General features: G+C 36.3%; 2 protein-coding genes and 1 long non-coding RNA gene across 12 annotated transcripts in view; all 3 read left to right on the top strand.

Moving 5' to 3' along the window:
- Nucleotides 1-17,078, top strand: part of itfg1 (integrin alpha FG-GAP repeat containing 1) — a 250,996-nt gene extending 233,918 nt beyond the window's left edge. The window contains exons 16-19 of one of the 9 annotated variants that reach the window (XR_015496042.1): nucleotides 599-681; nucleotides 3,380-3,497; nucleotides 14,038-14,297; nucleotides 15,700-17,078. Coding sequence is in view for 1 of the 9 variants with exons in the window: in XM_087261654.1 (XP_087117780.1) it covers nucleotides 599-681; nucleotides 3,380-3,497; nucleotides 14,038-14,097 (261 nt within the window). In the remaining 8 variants the exon portion in view is untranslated. Of the gene's footprint in view, nucleotides 1-598; nucleotides 682-3,379; nucleotides 8,238-9,253; nucleotides 11,808-14,037 lie in introns of those variants that run through there. The other 8 variants (XR_015496043.1, XR_015496044.1, XR_015496046.1 and 5 more) reach the window with 8 other exon arrangements.
- Nucleotides 17,079-17,477: 399 nt separating this feature from the next.
- neto2a (neuropilin (NRP) and tolloid (TLL)-like 2a) overlaps nucleotides 17,478-24,133 on the top strand; it is a 30,646-nt gene continuing 23,990 nt past the window's right edge. For both annotated transcript variants that reach the window (XM_087261657.1, XM_087261656.1), the window contains exon 1: nucleotides 17,478-17,780. Coding sequence is in view for 1 of the 2 variants with exons in the window: in XM_087261656.1 (XP_087117782.1) it covers nucleotides 17,771-17,780 (10 nt within the window). In the remaining variant the exon portion in view is untranslated. The remainder of the gene's footprint in view (nucleotides 17,781-24,133) is intronic.
- Nucleotides 19,615-23,751, top strand: LOC147843136 (uncharacterized). Its single transcript, XR_015496131.1, has 2 exons — nucleotides 19,615-20,388; nucleotides 20,496-23,751. It is a non-coding gene; the product is annotated as an uncharacterized LOC147843136 (long non-coding RNA).

Raw genomic sequence — 24,133 nt, 5'->3', positions numbered from 1 at the left:
AATCACACGGGGTTAGCGGCTAAAGGAGTGAATCGGGCCAGTTTGAAGTAACCGAGTTGAACTTTACAGATATTTTTAAAACTTGTTTTGTGCTGCTTTGATCACCTGCCTGCAAATGGCTCCTCCACCTACTCATCTGCACTTTAAAGTGATGCTGAAATGTCTGATTGGACTCATCGCTCCTGCTCTCTTCAGTAATAGCACTGAAGCTTCACTTCACGCTGAGAATATCGGCACCTGCAGCGTGGCTCTTCTTCTAGCTCACAGTGCTTTAGTTAAACAGTGTAAATGTGGGCCAGATTGAGTGGGAGAGATGTTGCAGTGCTGTTTCAGCTATTATGTGTTTAATGTTTGCTAAAGATAGACATGTGTTTAACATGCCCTCTCTTCCTTTAAGACCCCCCACCCCAACACTGTTCAATTATACAATAATACAATCATCTCCAGATCCCCTCCATCCTCCACTGAGGCACGTCAGTGCTAGTGCGTTTTTTGCTAAAGGACAACTGCAGAAATTGAATCTGCTATTATTTTTGTAACGGTAACTATGCTAATATTTTGTCTCTTCTTGTTCTGTATTCTTGTTTTTCTCTTGCAGGATGTGAGGAAGCAGGAGTGGACTGCTATTATTCCTAACTCCCAGCTCATCGTTATACCATATCCACAAAATGAGCCTCGCAGGTAAACACACACACACTAACACATAGGCAGTCAAGTAGATCAGCAGATACAAGTAGTACAGCAGATCTGTAGTCACGTTTAAGCTATTATTGGAAAAATATCTTGCCTAGTAAGATAATAATCCACTCTGTAATACTACTTAATTATTAAAGAATGAATGATTTCTCCCTTAAGAAGGTCGCTGGGTAAAGTTCTGGCTAGGTCAGTTGGCGTTTCTGTGTGGTGTTTGCGTGTTCTTCCCATGTTGGCGTGGGTTTCCGCCAGGTGCTCCAGTTTCCCCCACAAATCCAAAGACGTGCTATAGGTGAATTGAAATTGGCACGTAGTGTATGTGTGTGAATAAATGTGTATGGATGTTTCCCAGTACTGGGTTGCAGCTGGAAGAGCATCCTCTGTTTAAAACATATGCTGGATAAGTTGGCGGTTTATTCCACTGTGGTGACCCCTGACGAATAAAGGGACTAAGCAGACGGAAAATGAATGAATGAATGATTGAAGTTCTCCCTACTAAATAAAAAAAAACAGTCCCTAATAGTGGCAATAGTCAGGTTCTACTTTCCTCCATAGAGCGGTAGAATTATAATTCCGTTTAATAGAATGTAGTAATTACATACTTTTTTTTTTTTTTTTATTGTGTTAACCAGCATAATTTGTTCAGAAAAACTACAATTCCCATGATGATGTGTCGAAAACTTTATACAAATAGAGTCACTGTGAGCAAAGAATGTTTGCTCAAAACCTGTGTGTCTTCGGGATCTTAAAATGTCTTAAATCTCAAAAGCTAAATTTGAGGCCTTAAAAAGTCTTAAATATACTGAAATATTGTGTTTTTTGTTCTTAAATCTTTTGTTTACAGGTCTTAATTTTCTTTTGTTTATGTATAGCTACTCAATCTGGCCATTAACACCCAATCACCAACAACTCCAATCTCAGTAAAACATTTAACTTCTTATTAAAAAATAGCCTTTAATTATTTTCATTACAGTAACATTTGTTTAAAATTTCTCCATTTATTTACTGCTAAAGATATTGACCTGGCCTAGATTTTTTATTTTTAAATGATTATTATTATTAATAATATTATTATTGTATTATTTGATTGATTAAATGATATAATTTTTTTGATAGGGCACGTGAACATCTTTTCCAACTGGAATATTCAAATAAAATCCTTAGGATTTAGCCCTGTAAAAGTCTCAGAGTTCATACATAATGGTCTTAAAAATGTCTTAAAAAGTCCTTAATTCGTACAATCATGGAAAACCTGGAAAAGTCATGAAAATTTGACATGGCATTTTCCAAGCTTGTGAAAGTTTTGGAAAACAGAAAAACCCACAAAGTTTTGAAAAAAGTCATGGAAAACAGATATTTGTATATTTGAATATAGGTAGTTATCTTTACTTTTTTTCTGTCCTTGGCCAATCACATACTCTCACATTATTAGTGTGGTGTAAGCAACATCTGAATCAAATTTACATAGATATAAATATAAACTGAATAGATTGTTGCATGTTTTACGATATGCTGTAATAAATTTCAACATGCATTGTTTTTTTCTTTTACCACACATATGTAGACATTGCATAAAACATTGGGTCATAAAAATGAACTCGAATGTCATGGAAAAGTCATGGAATTTTATTAGCAAAAATGTGTATGAACCCTGTAAATTTAACTTGGTGAAACCTACAGAAACCCTGATTATATATAGAGGCATTTTTATTGGCTTTTGCTAAAGAAGGATGTCTCTAAATTCATTAAAACGTGTCATGTAAAGCGAACTCGATTTGCCAGACCATCCTGCCTGTTGTTTTGATTATTTTAGTTTGTTTTGGATCATGACTACCATGCACACTTCCATTTATTCTGACTTTGTTTCTCAATAGCCTTTGTTAATTATGTCTTGTCAATAAATCATTTTACTTTACGATTAACCTGGTCCACATTGTCTCTAACAATTTTGAGCCGGTTGTAACAGCTTCCTTCATTTATTGTTACCAGTATCTACCAAGATGCAAACCCACAGTCAACAAGTGAGCTATAATAAAATCGTTAATGTAATTAAAGCTAGATATACACCGTCACAGCATCCGTCACCGGCCTTAATCAGGAGCGTAAGAAGGTGTTTCCTCTGTGGCATCAATATTTAATCTGTTTACCAGCACAGCTGAAATGTATCCTAATGAAGCTGTCCGCCAATCTTTATCATGAATATTTGAGAAGATTACTTGATTTTCTCAAGTCCCCACAGACCCCGCACAGACTCCTTCAGCTGCCGTTTTGCTTTCAAACCATTGACAAACAGAAAATCTCTATTTCTATTCTCTCCAGTAAATGGAGAGCGTTCCACCTCTCTAGCTCTCCATCTGCTATTTAAAGCGGCTCGTCTTGATGTCCTGATGTTTCCGTTTGTCAGAGAGCGCGTCAAGACTGATTATATTTAGCTTTCTCAGGTTATTTGAATCATCATATTAACACTTGCACATTTATGTACACAACACTATAAGATTTTCTTCAGTAACCTACACTCTGTGTCACCATTTTGATGATCTACACATGTTTTTGCTCAACAGAATGTCTTTATGTGTATTTGATTTCAATGTCTCAGAAATGCTGTTTACATTTTTTTTTTACTGTAACCTAAAGAAGTGCTCAGAAAAGATCTCAGTTGTGTCTGTTTTTGTTTGCTTCTTTGCAGCTGGAGTGCAAAGCTCTACTTAACCCCGAGTAATATAGTCTTATTGACAGCGATAGCACTGATTGGCGTGTGCATCTTTATTCTCGTCATCATCGGGATACTGCACTGGCAGGAGAAGGTGAGAACCAGCATCTCAGACTTTTATTTTCAGCTTCGCACTCATCATTCAGTTCTTCCAGCATCTGTCTGTGATGGTGCGGCGGATGATTGTGTGTGTGTGTGTGTGTGTGTGTGTGAGAGAGAGAGAGAAGATGTGAGCAGATGGGTGTGTCTGTGTGTGGCCCTGCCCTCAGGCTCTCTCACAGGCTGCTCCAAACACATTGCCTCACTGCTAATTGCTTTGTTCTGTCCTTTCAGCATATCAAATCTGTTCCTCATTATCCCACACAACATGTCCTCCAGGGTGTGATGTGTGAGTTTGTGCTTGTGAACACATGAGTTTTTGTCTTTGTGTGTGGGAAGGTGATTGTTTGTTTCGTATGCATGCTATCTGTTTCTTTGAATGTGTGAACACACTGCTTTTAAGCCGGCCGATGTTTAAAAAATCAGCCAGTTTCCCAACAACCAATTCGTAAGGTTGACGGGTTTAATTTAATTAGCGTGCTGGGCTGTGATTAGCTGTTGGGCAGTTCACATGGTGTAACCTTCTCAGAAAAGTTACAGCCATTCACATTCAGACAGACTTCTTTAGCTGTTGCGTCATGTGCTGTTTTTTTTTTTTTTCTTGGATGGAATGTCATGTCCAAAATACTTTTTTAAGACCACTAGCACAAGAAAACGTCCAGTTGAAGTAATTGTAAAAACCACTGGTTTGAAGACCAATTAGCCAACTAGTTCTTTGGCTTGGAGTAGGTTTATAAATAGCTCTAGTTTTTTCTCACTGAAAAAAAATGTGTAGTTTAAGAAGGGCTTGCAGCCTGGCCATGCTGGTTAATTTATTCGGTGGCCATTTGGTCTCCCAGTCTGAATTCCACAACAGTGCCAAATGCCTCTAAAACAATAGTTTTTAACCTCACTAACTCAAACTATCTGTGTTGTTGTTCACTGCAGTATTAAAAATTCCACTGTCCCTAGATATTGGGCAAAATACTATATAACATGTCACTAAAATAATTTTTACATTTATTTATTATTTAAAATAAGAAATATCGACAGAATTTTTGCTGTTTTAGATTATTAAGGCTTAGTTACCATCTAATAGGTTCCAGACTCCTGGTTCAGAAATTGTACTGTTTTGGAATCTAAATTGCGCACGTTTAGATGAGACATATTCTATGTAAACGTACCTTTTTTGGTGCTTTTTAATTTTTCAGCATAGGCTCTTTCTAGAAACATAGCCCTATATAAATTTCTGCAGATCATGAATTATGTAGCTAGAACAACGTATGGGAGCATTACGTCTTTAAAACAAATGCTATGGGGCCGTATAACGCTGTTCCTTTTCACGCTTAACAGCTGACCGCTTACCTCCTTATGGACGGCTTTCCTGCCGTTACCCGTTTTTCAAATTAGCTCGCCATATATGTCGGTGGACTTGACATGCAGAGAGGAATTTACCACAACGACGAGGTTCAAGTTCGGTGAAGAACGGTTCCAGAAAGCAGGTAAAACAAAAAACAGAAGCCAATAGATAAAATTTGGTTTAGGCAAGTTGGTGGGGCGGGTTAATCGGTGCCTTTGAAAACACTGTCGGTTAAGTTTAGGGAAGGAGGGTGGGTCAGTCATTAAGTCATAGACAGCGACCTCTGTTTGATTTTTGCGAGACGAGCAGGCACGAATGGCGCTCGCAAGAGAAATTTGAGATCTCAAAAAGTGTATGCAACGACCTTTGGTGGAATTACAGAAAAAAACTGCCAAAAAAAATGTTGCTTCTGGAACGTATTTGACACTCTCTAGAAATGTATATTGGGGTATGTTTTTAGAATGAGCCCAGGTTGTAATTTTTTGTATATATTTTAAGTGTTTTCTCTCAACATGTCTTACAACAATCGCTTGCTATGTCAAAATTGGAGAGTAGGTGGTCTTCTGTGTCACTTTTTAACACATTAAACCACATAAGTCTTTACATTATGAAAGCGAACTGGTGGACAAGTTTTAAATTGTTTAGCCCTTATTTACACTTTACATATTTGTGATCAGATTGACAAATCACATCTTCATATCAGGAAATGTGGCCAAAAAGACCAGCAAAACCAAAAAAACACTCATGCACTCATTCATTTTCTTTTCGGCAGAGTCCCTTATTTATCAGAGAGTCATCACAGTGAAATAAACCCCCAACTATTCCAGCATATGTTTTAGGCAGTGGATGCGCTCCCAGCTACAACCCAGTACTGGGAAACACCCATACACTCTCATTCACACACAAACTCATACACTACAGACAATTTAGTTAATCCAATTCACTTATAATACTTGTCTTTGGACTGTGGGGGAAACCGGGAACTCAGAGGAGAACATGCAAACTCCACACAGAAATGCCAACTAGCCCAGCTGGGCTTGAACCAGTGACCTTCTTGCTTTGAGGCGACAGTGCTAGCCACTGAGCCACCACTCTGCCATCAGTTTAGGTTTGTTTGTTTAGGATTTTTCTGACAAAATTATACATTCTTCTGTTGTCCAAAACCCTTGCCTAGAAAGTTTCCAAACTTGGCTAGTCTTCCAAATAAACATGCAGCTGTGTAATGTGGTGCCACCTGAGATTGACACAGGCTGCTTGTTAAAAATAGAAGCAAATTAAAAAGCAAAAATGCTTAATTGATTGCAAAACAAATGTAAATAGTAACTTTTTTAACTTGTTTTTTGTTTGTTTTGACTTTTGCTGCATCCTTAACTATTCCAGCGTGTGCATGGTGTTTATCAGGAGACCTTTTTGGCCTTTTCATTCTTTTAAAGAGTGCTCGTGTGTGTGTTTCGCTATGGCGGTTCTGGCGGCGCTCTGAGTGCGCATGTGTGCGAGCGGTGAAGAGCTGTTCTGGTGTTGGCGTCCTCTCAAAGCCATCTGCTGTGGGTGCCTGATTATGCGCGCTGAAAACCATAATTGCTCTCTGCTCAGGGAAGCGCTTCCCACTACACGACCTTCATTGGAGTTGACACTGCATTAAAATAACATGCTGGCTCCATATCTCTCTTCCTCAGCCCTGCAATTATATATTTGACAAAAGGGAAGAGAGAGGCTGAAGGAAGGCCTAGAGAGGGAGTATTTTGGCTCTTTGTCTCGTCTTGATGACTGCTTGATGAAGCACGGGCTTTCCTGATGCACATGTTCAGGTGACGATTAGAACTGCTCACTTATTCAGCTATTAAAAGGTCAGGAAGCGGCCCGCTTGTCGGAGAGAGAAGCTTCACAGCGCTGTTTTTGCTTTCACAAACTGAGGATGTGCGCTCTGTAGACTGCAGGTGGTCTATTATCGCATTTTGCTACATTACCAGACTGTCGCACATTATCGCTTGGTTTTCCCTCTCATTCTCTCCATTTATTGCAGCTTCTCACAATCCAAATATAGCATAACTCTCAGATCCTTCTCTGTTTGTAGTCACAGATATGATTTGGAAGCTGCGATTTAAATACTGCTACTGTGAAAAGTACACTCTACCGGACATCAGTCATAGATATTTCTATAATAATTTCTTATTCGAAATGTAATTTTAATTTGCCACTTTCAAATTAAACATAATGTTTATTCCGACAGAGTTGTGTACTTAATGTTATGATACTGAGGTGACATGGAGAATTGTGTTAACAAAATGTCTATAAGATCAAGTACTCAAATAGTGAGGCGACAGATTCTGGAAACACACCAAGCTTTACACATGCTTGAGTTTATGTATATTAAATGAAACCTTGTGATTCATTCCTACAAAGACGCAGAACATGCAGACTTCATATTTGAACAGGCTTGTGCAATTTAATATCACAAACACTAATCCACATTGCATTTTAAACAGCATCTTTGTTTTTCCTATGACTCTCTCCAACTATTCTGCCCAGGCACATTGGAAGTACATCCCTCAGCCGAGGGTTGTCATGATGCTGGAATTCGATACCAATCAATGATGAAATTTTAAAAACATCCATTTCTCACAAATAATTTGATTACTGTTAAGCACATTCTTAAACACTGCTGATTTGCCATTGTGTTCACATGCTCAACAGAAATGACTGTGATTGGCTGTGAAGGTCATCAGGTTAACATACGCTGTTTACTGAGTGTAACCACAGATAAAGGGACACTGGAGGATATCAAAGTCTTATTGATCAGCTGGTTTATCTGTAAGCTGACTTACCAGCGACCCGATAATGAATCGCAGCTTGAAAACGCTCCAGTGTCGCTGTATCTTTGGTTACATTCAATAAACAGCGGTGAGTTTGTTGAACTGATGACCTTCACGGTCATTTCTGTTGAGTTTGTGAACACAAGGGTAAATCAGCACCATTTAAGAACGTGCTCAAATGTTAGCGGGAAATAGACGTTTCTAAAATTTCAGTATCAATTGGTACTGAAATCCAGTATCATGACAACACTACCTCAGCCTACATTTATTTAAAACTAAAATACATTGCTCCAGGTACATTTTGTTGTACGTTTCAGATGACTAATCCTCTACTGTGTACTTGGGTACATTTTGATATACTGTAAGCCTCAGATACACGTTCTTCTTATACAAGATTGCTTTGACCAGTAAACCACTGACCTAAACCCAACAGCGTTTTTAAAATCAAACCTTTCAAATAGTTTTACCTTAACTTACTTCGCTTTTATCTCTTTTGTGGAACTGTGCATCACCGAGCTCAAACCACAGTTCTCTGTACAACCAGAGGTGGGTAGTGTATACAAATTTTTTTGCTCAAGTAAAAGTAAAAGCATCAATCTTAAAAGTTACTCAAGTAAAAGTAAAAAAGTTTCAGATGAAAAAATTACTCCAAGAACTAGTTACTTTTATTCTGGTAAAATGGTTATGAACTGCACATCGATGGATTTGCTCTTCAGTGTTTGGACTTTCAGCAGGGCAAATTAAACCATACTGAATTGATCTAAACTGGACTTCAACTCTGAAAACTGGACTGACAAAGTTTCAATTTCCTAGAACTTCTATGTTAAACTACTTTGACACAATCTACATTGTAAAAGAGCTAAATGTTCCTAATAAACCTTTGTTCATGAACGTGTGTAGGGCTGTAAGGTTCACAATATGTTTGTCTTTTTGTATGAGATATGAGGGAAAACACTTGAACAGTGTTTAAAATTTGTGTTTACAATAAGTACCCATAGTTATCAAATTACCATTAATATGATTTAAATAGGCATAATTTTGACATTTACTACTATGTGTTTTTTCAGGTTGGAGCTGGAATTCATGTATATGTTTTCTTGTAGTGAACACATAGACTGAAGTTAAGTCCATGGGTAATCTGATCTGATAAACTCACATGTCTTCAGCCATCAATTAAATACAAACACGCATGCTATAAATGAAAGTGGAAGGTATTTCTCTATAACAACCTCTCGCAGCACAGTTCAATGCGGCACCCTGTAATATTTGCGAATAATTCATATGATTCATACTTATATACTTACATAATCGTCCATATGGAGATAGACAGGAGTGGCGAATGTATTTGATTTCAAATCATAAACACTGTAAAGCTGTTTTTAAAGTATTTATTTAATGATGTGCAAAAAAACTGCATGAAAATAATACATTATTTATTAATAATATCATATATATATACAATGTAGATTGTGTCAGAGCCGCTTAACATAGAAGTTCTAGTAAATTAAAGCTATGTCAGTGCAGTTTTCAGAGTTGAAGTTCAGTTTAGTTTAGCTCAGTGTGGTTTAATTTTTACTGCTGAAAGTCCAAACACTGAAGAGCAAATCCATCAATGTGCAGCTCCAAGTCCTAAACCAAGCAAGCCAGTGGCGAGGAACAAACTTCACCAATTGACGAAAGTGAAGGGAAAAAACACCTTGAGAGAAACCAGGCTCAATTGGGCATGACCATTTCTCCTCTGGCCAAACTTCCTGTGCAGAGCTTTAGTCTGGGTGGCAGAGGCTAGAGAACACTGGACGTTCATTGTGGAGAACTGCAGGTGTGAGTAGGTCATGCTGGCCGATTGGATCAATGTGAAGACTCGTCTGTCACTGTGACGGGATCAAAAGGCAATTGGCGTCATCATGTTCTGTAGTGTTCGTTTTACCTAGAAACTGAAGTCAGGTGTACTTTTTGCGTACAGCTGAAATGTAGACTGAAATGTAGACTGAAGCACGTATTTCCAATGGGCCTGTTTTGCAATTATCGCAGCTTCTTACAATCCAAATAAAACAGCACTCTGGGAGTGTTCTCTACTTCTAGTTATAGATATAGGTTTGGAAGCTGTATTTGGGTTGATGTTTGTGCATTAAATTTCAGCATGCGTCTGAGCATAAGCCATTGCCAAGAGGTGGAATTGTCAGTCCAGTTGCACAGATTGACTCCAGCACTCAAATGACCCCTCATGAAAATGCATGCATGTTCTTGTCGAATGCGGCCCGAAACATCAGATATACAAAGCCTTTTTCCTCTCTCTCTCTGAGCCTCTGCCCTCCATCTTCATTGCCCCTCATGACAGCTTGTAATTGAAGTGGCTTTAGCAGATAAGAGAGGGCAACCTGTAGTGCGTGTGAAAATAGCATTTGGAGGGGACTCAGCAGATCGCTCCATTTCTGCAGACCGTTCCATTTGCATCCCTGTGGGAGGGGCGCAATATTAGAGGAAGATAAGATGCAGTATTTCCTTTTCGCCTCCGGCTTCTCTCTTCATCCTGCTCAATGTCGCAGGAAAGACACAGATAGATGAGGCGCTGAGGTGTTCTGTATCATTTGCATGTCTGCATGGGGCAAGAACACACCTGGTTTTCCTGAATGTAGACATCCTTGTTTAAAGAAAGGGCTGCAGGCACGTGGTAAGACTGGATGACAAGTACAAGCATTTAATTTCTTGGTTTCTTTTGTCATTCCCTTTTTAGTTGTTTTAAAGGGGTTTTGATTTCAACATGAGTAATGTCATCGCAGTCCCTTAAAAATCTGTTAAATCAAGCAAGTTCATTTTCCATGTTTTTATATTTAGGCTATCCTCAATGTTTGCATGAAGTTAATTGTAATAACGCTGTTTAATGTGGGATAAACATTCCACTATTCATGCAACCCCTAATAATGAAGGGAACAAACCGAAGGAGAGTGAGTCTTTAATGTGTTCTTCAGCAAATCTTAAAATTACCTTTTCTTTCGTATACATACTTTTTACACTACCTGACTAAAGTTTTCTCGTTGATCCAAGTTTAGAGAGCAACAAATAATAATTCTAGTTGATCATTTGAAAAAGTGGCAGAAAGGAGATTTTTCAGATGAATAATCTGTTGAACTGCATCTCAATCATCACAAATACTGCAGATGACCTACTGGAACCCGCATGGACCCCAAGATTCTCACAGAAATCAGTCAAGTTTGGTGAAGGAGAAATCATGGTTTGGGGTTACATTCAGTATGGAGGCGTGCAAGAGATCTGCAGAGTGGATGGAAACATCAACAGCCTGAGGCATTAAGACAATTGTGCTGCCCATTACATCACAAACCACAGGAGAGGGCAAATATACAGCGCTCCTTCTCATACTTCAGCCCCCATATTAAAGCTCCTGAAAGCAAAGAAAGTCAAGGTATTTCAGGATTGGCCAGCCTAGTCATCAGACATGAACATTATTGAACATATCTGAGGTAAGATGAAAGAGGAGGAATTGAAGATGATTCCAAATAATCTTGATGAACTCTGGGAGTCCTGCAAGAACGCTTTCTTTACCATTCCAGATGACTTTATTAATAAGTTATTTGTGTAATTGCAGAGATGTATGGATTCTGTCCTCCAAGCTCTTGGCAGTCATACACAATAGTAATTATCATTTATTATTTTTCCACTGCACCATGACTTTATATTCCTTATTGTACATTATTGCTGTAAAGTGACAAAACTTTTGTCTAAGTCAGACCTTACTGTCTTAATGAAATAATTCAAAATCAAGGCATGATCATATTGTATTTAGGTAAAATAAGTGTACTCTAGAGGAGTTTGCCTTTAATATGAGCCACTTCTGATACCAAATGATCAACTAGAAGTCAAGTTATTATCTGTTGTACCTAAAACTTGGAAAGGCGACAAGACTTTTGTCAGGTAGTGTAGTTTAATGATTTAATTTTTTATGTTTTGCAGTGGAATTAACTTAATAATGTTTAATAAAAATATAAAAGTACATTCATTCATTGTTTTTGGGACTGTGACAAAATTGTGCCATTTTGGAAGAAAATAAATAAGGTACTAGAAAAAAATCCATAAGCTAAATTTTGATATGACCCCAGCTTTTTATTTATTGAATCTTAATGTGAACAAGCTGTTTAAAAAAAAAAAAAAAGATGCATTATAGTTATTTATTGTCCTGGTATATTTTGCTAAAAATCTATTTTGCTACTTTGGTCTTCATCACAGACTCCATCTTTCAAAATGTGGATATCACAAATTGCTACATGAGTACCATTAGAAAAACTTACCTATGACAAAAAATCTGACAGATTTTAGTCGATTTGGTCTCCCCTTTGGGAATACATAAAAGAGCTCTGTTAAATTAACACAGAATATTTGTCATTCATTAACAAATTGTGTTTCAACCTCCACGTATAGACTGCTCTGAAATAGTGTGATTGTACTTTATATTTACTTATTTATTTATGTTTTTATGTTAATTTCTTTGTTTCCTTTTTTATCACTGTACACTCTTTAACACATGTACACATTTTGATGGTAATATTTTGTGAATGTGGGCATATAATAGAAAATAAAATAAAAATAATAGTTTATTCATATATAATATATTAATATATAATATTATAGAATCATTTCTGATTTGAAATGCAATTGCAATTACATTTACAATTTTGAAATCTAACTTTTATATTGACAGGTTGTGTGTACAATGTGATGGTACTTTTACTCGAACGACATGGTAAAATTCTGGCGACTAAAATTTGATAGTCTTATGCAATTTAAAATTCACAAACCCCACTCCACATTGTATTTTATATTGCAATGTGTTGAAGTTTATCATGTTCTGTCCACTTTTTCCACAATGCAGATATCATAGATATCCTTCAAATATGAGAAACATTATGTGTCAACTGGACAGCAAAACAAGCACTTGAATAAACAGTGTAAAAATAATGATCTTTAATAATGATCGTAACAATGATCTCAATGAAAATACCTCATAGTCAACCTGTGTCTGATCTTTCATGCACAAGACTGCGGATACATGCAGGTCACTTGAATGTCAGCCTGTCAGCACATAGATGCTCTATTATTTTGCCTACGGCTCCTTGGGTACCTGTGTACATATTTACAATATATGTTCAAGCTTGTCATCGCCTTGAGGCATGCTTGTAGAAGAGCACATCTAACCGAATGTGGTGAAGGAAATCAAGTGGCATTTTTGTATGTGGAAAAAGTGAACTTTCCATTGCCGTTGACTCTGTTAGGAAACATTAAGTTAAGTTGCATCATTGCATCATCTGACAGAGACCATTATTATTATATACACACTCCTTCTGGAAGAACTTAAAACGGTCAGACAGTCTCCAACTCTTGCTAGGTAGTAATCCTGAGCTCGGAGAAGCATGCAGGCTATTTTTATCAGTGTGTAATTAAGTGGAGCATTCGTGACAGAGTAATCAATGAGTCTGTGACTGTCCTGTGACTCTCTGAACACACTTTAAATGGAGCTGAAATGAGGATGAGCTCGCAGGTATGTATCTCAGATCTTCACTTGCACTACAACCCGCAATTACCGCGATGAAACCCTGTGAATTGCGGTGTTTGATGTGACTCGGCACCATATCATGTGAACAAATCAGACATATAGCGGTGCATCTTGCGAATAGATATCATCTGGACGCTCCCGAGCAGAAAGCGTAAGGCTTGACAGCGCACAGTCAAAGCTTCCAGCTATTTTGCATGGTCTGTGAGATGTAAAGTCCTTTTGAAAAAGGAAGCAATCTCTTCTTATACCTGTCTGGCACATTGCTTTTTTACCTTAACTGATTTGGCATTTGCTTATGAGCATCGTGCAGTTATTAAGAGAGAAAAAAGACACACCTAAATCTAAAAATACATCCAGGTGACCCTTATAGAACAGGAGAGCCAATTCACACGAGTCCCACAGAGGGATTCAACGCGTGAGTCACTCACACAAGCTGAGAATAGACATCATTTTTGCCATCACCGAGACGGTATAATCACCAAGCACACACACACACACACACATACACTCTCCAAGCTTGGCAGTGTGTGTTATTATCAGTCTCGGGCAGCAAGTGTGTGGTGTTGGCTCTATCTGTGATCGCACACAGAGGTATTTCGCTGTGGTAAAGTGTGCCATTGTGTGTGTAATGAGTTCTCCGTCTGTCTCTTTCTCTCAGTGTCTGTCCTTTCCTCTAGCAATGCATCAAAAGCCATTGTGTTGTGTTTGCATTCAGCTCGCTGGCGAGGTTAACGTGCAAGACCCGAATTTTTTCGGCCTGCTATCAAAACCGTGACGTTACAGCATGTAGCGAGCTTTGATTGTTTGTGTGTTACAGAAAGCTGATGACCGGGAGAAAAGACAAGAGGCCCATCGCTTCCATTTCGACGCCATGTGAGGGAATTGAGGGTGAACGTTGAGAAGATGGGGTCCGCTTTTCATTTGTTGTTTATTTAATTATTTATTTTGGTTCTTTTTTTTCTGCACTGGAGCATTTTTCGTGCATTTAATGATAGGAGGAATCAATCTATTTAAATGCAAGTTGTTTGAAGAGTAACGTGCCTGTATTGACATCTGAAGAGAAGGTGGCATGTTTCCGTCGAGTTTGTTTACATCAGGGGTGTCCAAACTCAGTCCTGGAGGGCCGGTGTCCTGCATATTTTAGTTCCAATTACAATTAAACACACCTGAAGCAGCTAATCAAGCTCCTTCTAGGTCCTCAGAGTAAAAATTACTCAGTTAAGATGGTATCTGGTTCCTCTTTAAATTGAGTAAAAGTTACTCAGCAGCAGAGTTAAAGTTAATGAGTCGATGAAGGAATTAATTAGGTGATAATCGAGCACTGATGACGAACACCTGCCGTTAATATGCAGAAATACAGAGGAGAAACACAAAACTTCAGCTGACTTCAAACAGCAGCTTCACTTATTACTAACCTGTTTTACTTTATTTCTTTCAGATGTCCACAAAAGTTCATTTGAGATTTGTTGACAATTATCTGTTTTAGTTATTTACATTTTCCACAAAAAAAAACAATATTCATTTTTTTTTTCGATGTCACCATCGTGGAGAAAAATGGTTGACTTACTTTTGTAATTTTTTGGGCTGTTTGATTCTAATATTCGTTTTTCTTTGATTGCTATGACAAGTACAAAGACAGTAAATATGATTAGATGAACTGATCCTGTATTACTTTTGTTAAGTTAACTTTGCATCATGTCTAACTTTGCAAATTATGTTTAAATTACGGTTTATCATATGAGAGAAATGTCAGTGTTTTTCAAGAGAATGGACCTCAGCTGTGGTTTTATAAAGTTTTTAAACACACTGAGCATCTGAATTACTTTAGAGACACAGACATCAATAATCAGCATGTGCATCTCAACAATGGTTTGATATGTATTTTTTTTTTTTTTATTAAGAGAATCGTACAACATTTATAGTATAGTTCCCAGCATGCACTGCAGAAAAATACACCCTCACCATAGTTGAGAAGCATACTTTTCTCCTCAATGGTGACATCTCAAAACACAAAAAGTGTTGTTTCTTTATTGCTGTAGTAAAAAAATTATAATGTTAATTCTTAATAATATCACTGTTTGGAATTTTGTAGAGTCCGGCAGAAATAAGGGCAAACAGGTTGGTAATCTGTAAAGCTGCTGTTTGTGTAATTGCTTAATGATCCTCTGCTGAGATTTTGAGAGATTTGATGTGTTTTATTTCAGTTGATTTCATCTACGGCTGTGACTGAAGTCAGTCGTAGTTTTGTTTCTGCATATTAACAACAGGTATTCATTATCAGTGCTCAATTATCACTCAATTAATTCCTTCATTGACTCATTAACTTTAACTCTGCTGCTGAGCAACTTTTAATGAGTTTAAAGAGTGACCAAATACTCTCTGAGTCAATTACCTTCAGAGGATTTTGCTGTGTAGAAATTTCCAGGCAGGTGTGTTAAAGGAAGTTTAAGCTAAACTCTGCAGGACACCGTCCCTCCAGGACCGAGTTTGGACACCTTTGGTTTACATGATCCGTATGCTGATGATACACTGGGCAACATTTTGAGGAATGTTGCTGTGCAACTTTGGGAAATGTTGCCATCAATCGGCAACCAGATGGTCAATTAATTAAGCCAATGAGAAACCGATACAATATGGGAACCTATTCTCAACAGGAAAGCAGCCAAGCAACCATTCTCATCAACATTGCTCAAAATGTTGCCATGTGAGTTTATCATCAGAATTAAAGCATTATAGTGTTTGCACATTGACGAGAAATGAAAGTGTTGCCATTTATTTCCACTTTAGTTTGGCATAAACATGTTATTTTAAAACTCTTTCCGTGCTGTTAAAGTAACAGAGAAATGTCAAGCAGGCAGGAACAGAACCAGTAATTTTCTCTCTTTGTCTTGTTTGTTTTAAGTTTCGTGATGTGTGTTGTGTGTTTTGAAGGACTTAATTAGTTGTCGGCCTTTCTGTGTATGGATGTGACTGCGTGATAGTTCTTTCACTTCACTCAACCCATTAACTAAACAAATGCTTTGAATCTAAGCGCTAAATGAGGCTCTCTTTTAACAAAGGTGTCCTTTGTAAACTGACTGTATCAAACATTTAGCTGTATGGAACCAAAAACGGTTATTAATCACTCTTCTGTGGTAAAGAATTACTTTAACAATCAACACTCTGTGCCAACCACTTCCAAATGGTTCCCTGGAAAGTTCAGCGCTTCTATAGGATGTCAAGTCTCCACAACCTAATTGCTCATTGTGCTCTGTTTCTGCATGCACTGCCCTCTAAAAATATCCCCTGTGTCTGTCTTCCTTCTGATTGTAAAGGCACTGTTATCAATACTTAAACTGGGTGGTTTTTCCATAGTCACTGATGCCTTTAGGTATTTTTCCTTTATTTCAAAGTGGTGATATTTATTTCTTTTACCTGTTTTTTTTTTTTTTAAACACTGGAAATTAATTATGAGCTGCTGAAGAATGTTCAATGTGAAGGCTTTTGTTCTTAGCTGTAAATATCTGACAGCTGCTCTGATCCATGCAATTATTTATATGCTGATTTCCTTTACCTTTATATGGTGTTGTTATGGTGCAATATATGCACATTAATTAAGTGGTTTCGAGTCAGAATCAATTGTAAAACCACCAATAATGCAACTGCGCACTAGACTAGCATGTAAATCGGCATGCAATTCTTGCAGATGGTTTTCACATGTTGTTTCTGATCAGGTACATATTGGTCCTAACAGGTTGTACATCTGTGCTTTCTTTTAATTATTAATGAACCACTGTCAACATGTTCTTGGTTGCCGTTTGTCACTAGATGTCTTTTTGAATGTTGTATTGAAAATAAACATGACCAAATGCTTTATTACCTTTGTGTTCATCTCAAGTATTCTTGGTTCAATGACATGTAGCAGACGATAGCCTGCAAGAGGATGCTTGTCATTAGTAATGACATTTATAATATCTGTTCGTGTTCACATACGAGTTCGAAGATTTGTGTTTGTTAAATAAATGTAAAATAATAGAAAAGGGTGTCGTTCCCTACATCTTCTCGGTAATAAAAGCACACTCTTTCACATTAAATAACTCAACTCCTCAATAGCGTATAAATCAATACTCCTGATGCTACAGCCGTGTCAGATCGCGTCACCTTAACATGACCGCGCTCTCCGCGTCGTACTGTTGTGAAGTGCGCACGCGCACATGCTGTTCATTCAAGCGAGCAGCGCCCGAAGCTCAAATGAGTCTCGTTTAGTGCGATGAGCTCAGTTCAGCCAGAGACTCCTTCAGAAGAGCGTCTCTCTCCGGACTCCTCTCAATGGTGATACACTGCGTGTGGATTTATAACGCTATTCTCAACAGGATTATAAACTCATTCACAACCTGTCAGGCGGACTTGAGGCGCGCGCTTTTCGTACGGAATACGGTGCTTTTCTTTTCAGTTTTTGAGGAATGGGATTAAGGAGATCGAACAAAAGTTGGCATTTGTAAAATGGAGAGATAAAGCTCGCCTACAGAGCTCACGAAGGCGGACACAGCGGTAAATCACAGCAAGAGGAAATGCACAGAGGTGAGTTTTATCAAACATCTATTTATTTTTGGCAGCACCTAGTGGTTTGGTCCTGTTTTATAAAACCTGGTTGAACAATAAAGCATAAAAAACAAATGTAGAACAATAATATAAGACAGAGATAGTTTTCCTGGGCTAACCATAAATCGCGTCGCCACCTACAGGTGTGCTGTTGTGTATTGGCTTATATTTCGCGTGTGCCGATGGAAATCTGGCAGGTCCGTGTTTTCACGCGCTCTTGGGTTTATACTCCTTAAACAAATTGTCATTTGTAATATAGGAAATGTGTTTTTTTATTGTTTATTATAAATGATAACCTTTTAAAACGTTCAAAGTCATGTACTCACAAAATAAAAGGGGATTTGCGTTAGATTTCTGCAGCGCATGCTGCAAGTTCGCCGCGTGAGCGCGTGGCATTAGTGCTGAAGTGACAGCTCCCGCGTGCCACATCTGGAGCTCTCCAGCCTTCACGACTCTATAATTAAATGTATAATTAAATGCTATTGCAATAAAACAGCAGACATTAACAATAAAATGAAATTTGTACTTAACATGTTCAAAATGGAACCTACTGTATTACATATTTGCTAGAGAAAGCGATCTGAACATGTAAAATGAGACCACCTCTTGATGAATTAGGGCCTAGTAAGATGATAATAAACTTCTACTTCTAGCCATAATCTCGCCAGTTGCATTTTAGATGCAGATGTATCAGAATTATGATGACAAATGTGATGCTAATTCACTTAGCAACTCTGTAATTGAATCAACCAAATCAGCCGATTTTTCGAAATCCCTGATTCGTCTGTGGAAATTAATCAACAGTGTTTTATTCATTTTATTTAGATTAATTTGTGGATTTGGAGATTCATATCTGCAAATTATATTAAAGTCCTGTTTTTTATCAACAAATGAAAGAGAAATGCAATATTTAACATTATGAGTAATTAGTTGGAGGCATATAGTCCTCAGTGACAAACGGCTGGTAAATCTTGCCACCTGTCTTTAATAAACTTTAATTACTGTAGAGTATTCATTTAATTCAGATGGCATTAAGGCATTATTGTAGAGAATGGCATTATGCAGTGCTCAGTGGAAAATATGGCCCACGTATTCATTTACTTAATTACAGTACAGTTTATAAAAGGCGACAATGTCCTTTCCCCTTTTTTTTTTTTTTTTTTTTTTTTTTTTTTTTTGGAGAGATCCGTTTTGGTGTGTGCATGTCATGTGTGTGTGTGCATTGCTCCAATATATCATGATATTTTAACGCTTCGTCCCGTGGGGCTCATCCCAGATGTGTATTCATTTGAAACCAGACAGCACGCCAGATAATTCATGCAGAAAACCAGATCCTGTGTGAGCCACTACAAAACTTTTTCCACTGTATTTTCCATTTCCATTTATATTCGATTTATTGGCAACTTAAAACATTTCAATGTAACTGAAATAAGATAAAACTGTCCCCATGAGAGACCTCCTCAGTTCATCCTTATGACTAGTTTCTCTGACATCTCTTAAAAAGTTCAAGACGTATCAAATGGGGAGAGTCAGAGTGTCGTGTGTTTGACGATTCTTTATGTATTTTAATTGGATGTTAGCAAACTAATCTACGCTGAAGTCGTTTTATTTCAGATCAAGATAAACTAAAATCGATAAATATTCCCTCAAGTAGCTTATAAAGCAGTAACAAGCAAACACAGTTCAGTCACAGCCTTCAAGGAATTGTCCTCTGGCGCCCCTAGCAGTTGACCGAAGAGTGACCATCCTATTTATTTATTTATTTATTTATTTATTTATTTATTTATTTATTTAAGCAAAGACTAAAGTTTTTGATGGATTTAAAGCTTAGAGCTTATTAAATGATAAATGATTGTTGCTATGTTTTCTTTATTCTCAGGTCAAATACTTTAAATTGAAAATAGAGATATTTGATGGAAAAAATCAATACGTTTTATTTTTATCATCAACGACTGTATTAATTATCATATTATTATTGGCTTATTTAATGTTAGACTAATCTTACCTGGCTCCTATTCAGCCAGACGTTTCGTTCTCTGTTCTCCTTCTGTGCTTGATAAATATCGCCTACTTTGATTTGATTTGCCGTCTCTGTCATTTTGACATTGATGAGCACTGTTAGATGGCTGAGGCAGACCACCCTTATAATGTAAACGGGAGATTAATTACTGTGATGGAATTGTTTCCCTCAGTGTCTGTGCTGATCTGAGCTACTACTGACCTCAGTAAAAATGTGAAAGTATAACCTTATGTGCATACATTTTAACTCCCTTTCTTTATAAGTATTTACATAAAATCTACAGTTGTGGAATTATTCATGAGTGTTGTCAAACAGGGTTTCAGAAACCTTAAACTTGTCTCATTTTGAAGACTGCACATTCTGGAGGTCACATTTGAGGGCTGTAATGTGTTTACCTTTGGTTACATTTATTTAGAAGGGTAACCATTTTGAAAACAATGTACTTCTAATGTCATTTTAACGTTTCTGAATTGAAGTGCCACATCAGGAGTGTGCAGTGCTTGAAAACTCTTATTATTCACTCTGTGTGTAATGCTTTGCATAACTTATGTTAACAATTTTGGAAGTGTTATTTAAAAACCTGGAACAAATAGACTGCATTATTCTCTTCACAGTTCAGCTGCCAATGAATGTCAAAATAAAAGCTCTTACAATGAACCATTTTCTTTCATCAGACATTCAATAAGCTCATAACTCTAGAAAAGTCTTTCCACAGCAATTCATGAACATGTTGATTATTACTGTACTTTACAGAGTAGAAGGGAAATAAGTAGTCTGGAGCAGAATGCGGCGGACTCAAAAGAGCTCATGTCATGGAGGTATCCTTGTGGTACCAATGTCATAATAAGCAATATTAAGCCTAATATTATTTCATGATGCATTAAAAATAGAGCAAGAAGCAACAATAACCTATCTCTCATTTAGTTTTTACCACAGATATGGATTATTTGGTCATACTTCACAATAAAGTTTTATTAGCTAACATATTTACTAATATTAACTAATAAGAACAATCCTTGTACAGCATCTATTAATCTTGGTTTAACATTAACTAATGGACTATTAACATCCAAACCCATGCCTGTTAACATTTGTTAATGCATTGTTAGCATGAACTAACAATAAACAACTGTATTTTCATTACCTAACATTAGCAAAGATGAATGAATACTGTAATAAATGTATTGTTCATTATTTGTTTATGTTAGTAATAACATTAACTAATTCAACCTTATTGTAAAGTGTTACCGGTTATTTTAGTGCAACCTCAATATTTAAAATTATTTCTTTTAGTTCTTCTGAATTCAACTGTTGAAGTACATGGAGTGGATAAGGTGGATATTCTGGCTAGTGTTGCACTACACTTTTGCATTGCATTTGCAAGCTCATGAAATATAAATCATGCATCTGGTTATATTCCAAAGTTCAAGTTCAATGAACTCTAACCTGCAGATTAACCAACTGACCAGTAGAAGATCAATAAGTTAAATCATAAACCTAAAACTGCAGCCTTGACAGAAAGTAGAATAGATTGTGTTTTTCATTTTAATTCAACATGTTACAAATGTCATATCACAACTGTCTCAGTCTCCGAAGAAAGTTTTCTAGCGTCAATTCTTCTTTGTACATTAATCCTAGACTTCACTTTGAGCATGTACAATTTCTACAGAAGTGTCAGCACTTGTTACATGACATTGTGCAAAATGTGCAAAATATACACATACAACAGCAACACAAATGTCATCAATTCATTTGATGGACTTCATTCAATCCTGCAAATTGAAGAAGATCGTGTTCTTTTTATTAAGCTAAGCAGTCACAGTCAATAAACTGATGAGTGATGTGACTGCACTTAAAAATGTGTAGGAGACGTCATTGACATAAGATGTGCATTGACAAATCTTGAATAATAAATATGTTATTATTTATCTAACTATGCATAGATTTACACATCACAAAAGCATTCACAAAAATATTTTTTCAAATTGGGCTGCATGTTATTAGAAAACGCTGACATTGCGGTCTTTTGTTTTTCTACCATAGTATATTGCGATATGAACATAATTTCACTAGATGACTTTTTATTGATTGTGATCATTTTGTTGGGCAGTGAGTCTGCATAAAATATAATAAGCATATTTCAATTAATTAAATAGAGATTTGCTGTTTGTTGAACAATAAATTTGTTAACTTAGTTAATTAGTTTATTAATTCTAGCATTGTAAAATAATACTTTTATAAAATAGTCAACTTTTGAAGTGGATCAAACCTTTCATCAAAGATATCCTAAAACTATTCAACAACATCTATTCCTGTCTTGGGACAATTCTGGAGTTTTTTTTTTTTTTTTTTTGAAGCACTTCAAATGTTGACTAATGTATTTTTTAATTGTAGAAATGATTAAATATGATTAATCTTTAATAAAGCTACACATTTTCTAGTGCACAAATGCCCTTAAATAAATCTTTCACTCTTTTTATTGGGATAAAACTTTGTTCTGAACTGTGTTTTCTGGTTAATTACAATCTAAAATCAACATCACAGATCCTGCTATGTGACTATTGCAGATTCACCGATTGCAATATCAGTGCTGTAATGATATGATGTGCAGCCCTGATTTAAATGTTCTTACAATAGCTGAAAACTACCTAACAATAAAAATAAATTGCTCCCTCAAAAGAAAGTTTCAATTAATAATCACTAAAGGGGTGGTCCAGAGTGTATTTTTAAGGCTTGGTTGTGTTTATGGGGTGTAAAGCAATGTGGGTTCATGCTTTATTTCTAGAAAATCATGTTATTTTTTTAATATATCTTACTTTGATTATATACACCTTGAAAACGACTGTCATATTTCCTTGTTCCTTTGAAGACCCACCCTCAAGAGGCTCTGATTGGTCAGCTAGAATAATGTGCTGTGATTCGCAGAACAGCTCTACATCACCAAGATTTCACCGTCTCTGATATAACATTACAGTGCCTTTGGCCACGCCCCTTTGCTGCATAAGGTGTGTATGCGTAATCTGAAGGGTTTATGACATCATTAACTCGGGTCTATTTTTTGTAGTCCCCAAACTTAATTCGCTGTAGGCTTTGCTAAGCTAACTTTGTAAAAGCCAATATCTCCCTTTGCATTGAACTTTGAGTGTATTAAATTCAGAGATGATGTTTGTTCACACAGCTACATTACACATCAACTAAAGTTTAAAATATGATATCGTAGTGGATTACCCCTTTAATAAAAAGTTATGGACTTCCTTTACAAATTATCACACATATAATCAGCCTCATTTTACATGAAGCTATACATAAAAATGCATATCCACAAATGTATGTGTGAAATCCCTTTACAACTAAATATGTTCATAGTAAAAACTATTTAAAATATAGGATAAATCGTTGGAACAACTAAAGCCACACATATGCTTTTTTTCGGGTTGCCTTAAGATCATGTTTAGAAGTTAGCTCAACAGTAATCTTAACAAGATTAGAATTGTTCATATAAAGCTGCATTCGATGATGTTAGTGGACAGTTGTGTGAAGACATAACTAACATGTATTAAGCGTTCCCCAAATTTAAATTATAAAGAGGTTAAGAACAAGTTAATGTGTTTTCGAATGTGTTGTGAATTAGACAGAGATTTGGAAGTTTGCCAACTCCAAATAATCCATCCAATTATTAATGAAGGAGATGATCCACTGCCCTTAATTAAATCTCCCTCTCTATCTCTCTTTCTCACTCTCAAATCAGGTCAGTTCAATTCAATAATTGCTTTATTGGAATGACAAATGTTACAAATGTATAACCAAAGCATTTCTAAAGTTTACATAAAAAAAAAAAAGTTAAAAATAAAAAGTAACATAAATATGTGATAAAAAAACAAAGTAAATAGTAGTAGTAGCAGTAAAAAAAAAAAAAAAAAAAAAAATATATATATATATATATATATATATATATATATATATATATATATATATATATATATATATAATGTAATTATATATAAGATATTAATATATAATAATTAAATAAAATATAAATAATATATTATATAATTCAATATATCATTATTTATATATATATATATATATATATATATATATATATATGCATACATATACATAAATAAACTGCATAGTTGCAATCTAAACTACATTCTCGACTAAAAAAGCCTCAAAAGTACATTATGTTATCCAACAGCAGCAATATTTGTCAAACTGTAGAGTGTCTCTGTTTGTTGCTGTATGTGGGTGGAGTAATACACAAGGCTGATGGGTGAAGAGCCCTTCTGGTAGAATTGCGATATTGCCATGA

This window comes from Danio rerio, chromosome 7 (genome assembly GCF_052040795.2).
Source record: "Danio rerio strain M-AB ecotype USA chromosome 7, GRCz13ab, whole genome shotgun sequence".
Taxonomy (NCBI): domain Eukaryota; kingdom Metazoa; phylum Chordata; class Actinopteri; order Cypriniformes; family Danionidae; genus Danio; species Danio rerio.
This window is presented reverse-complemented; position numbering and strand designations above follow the sequence as displayed.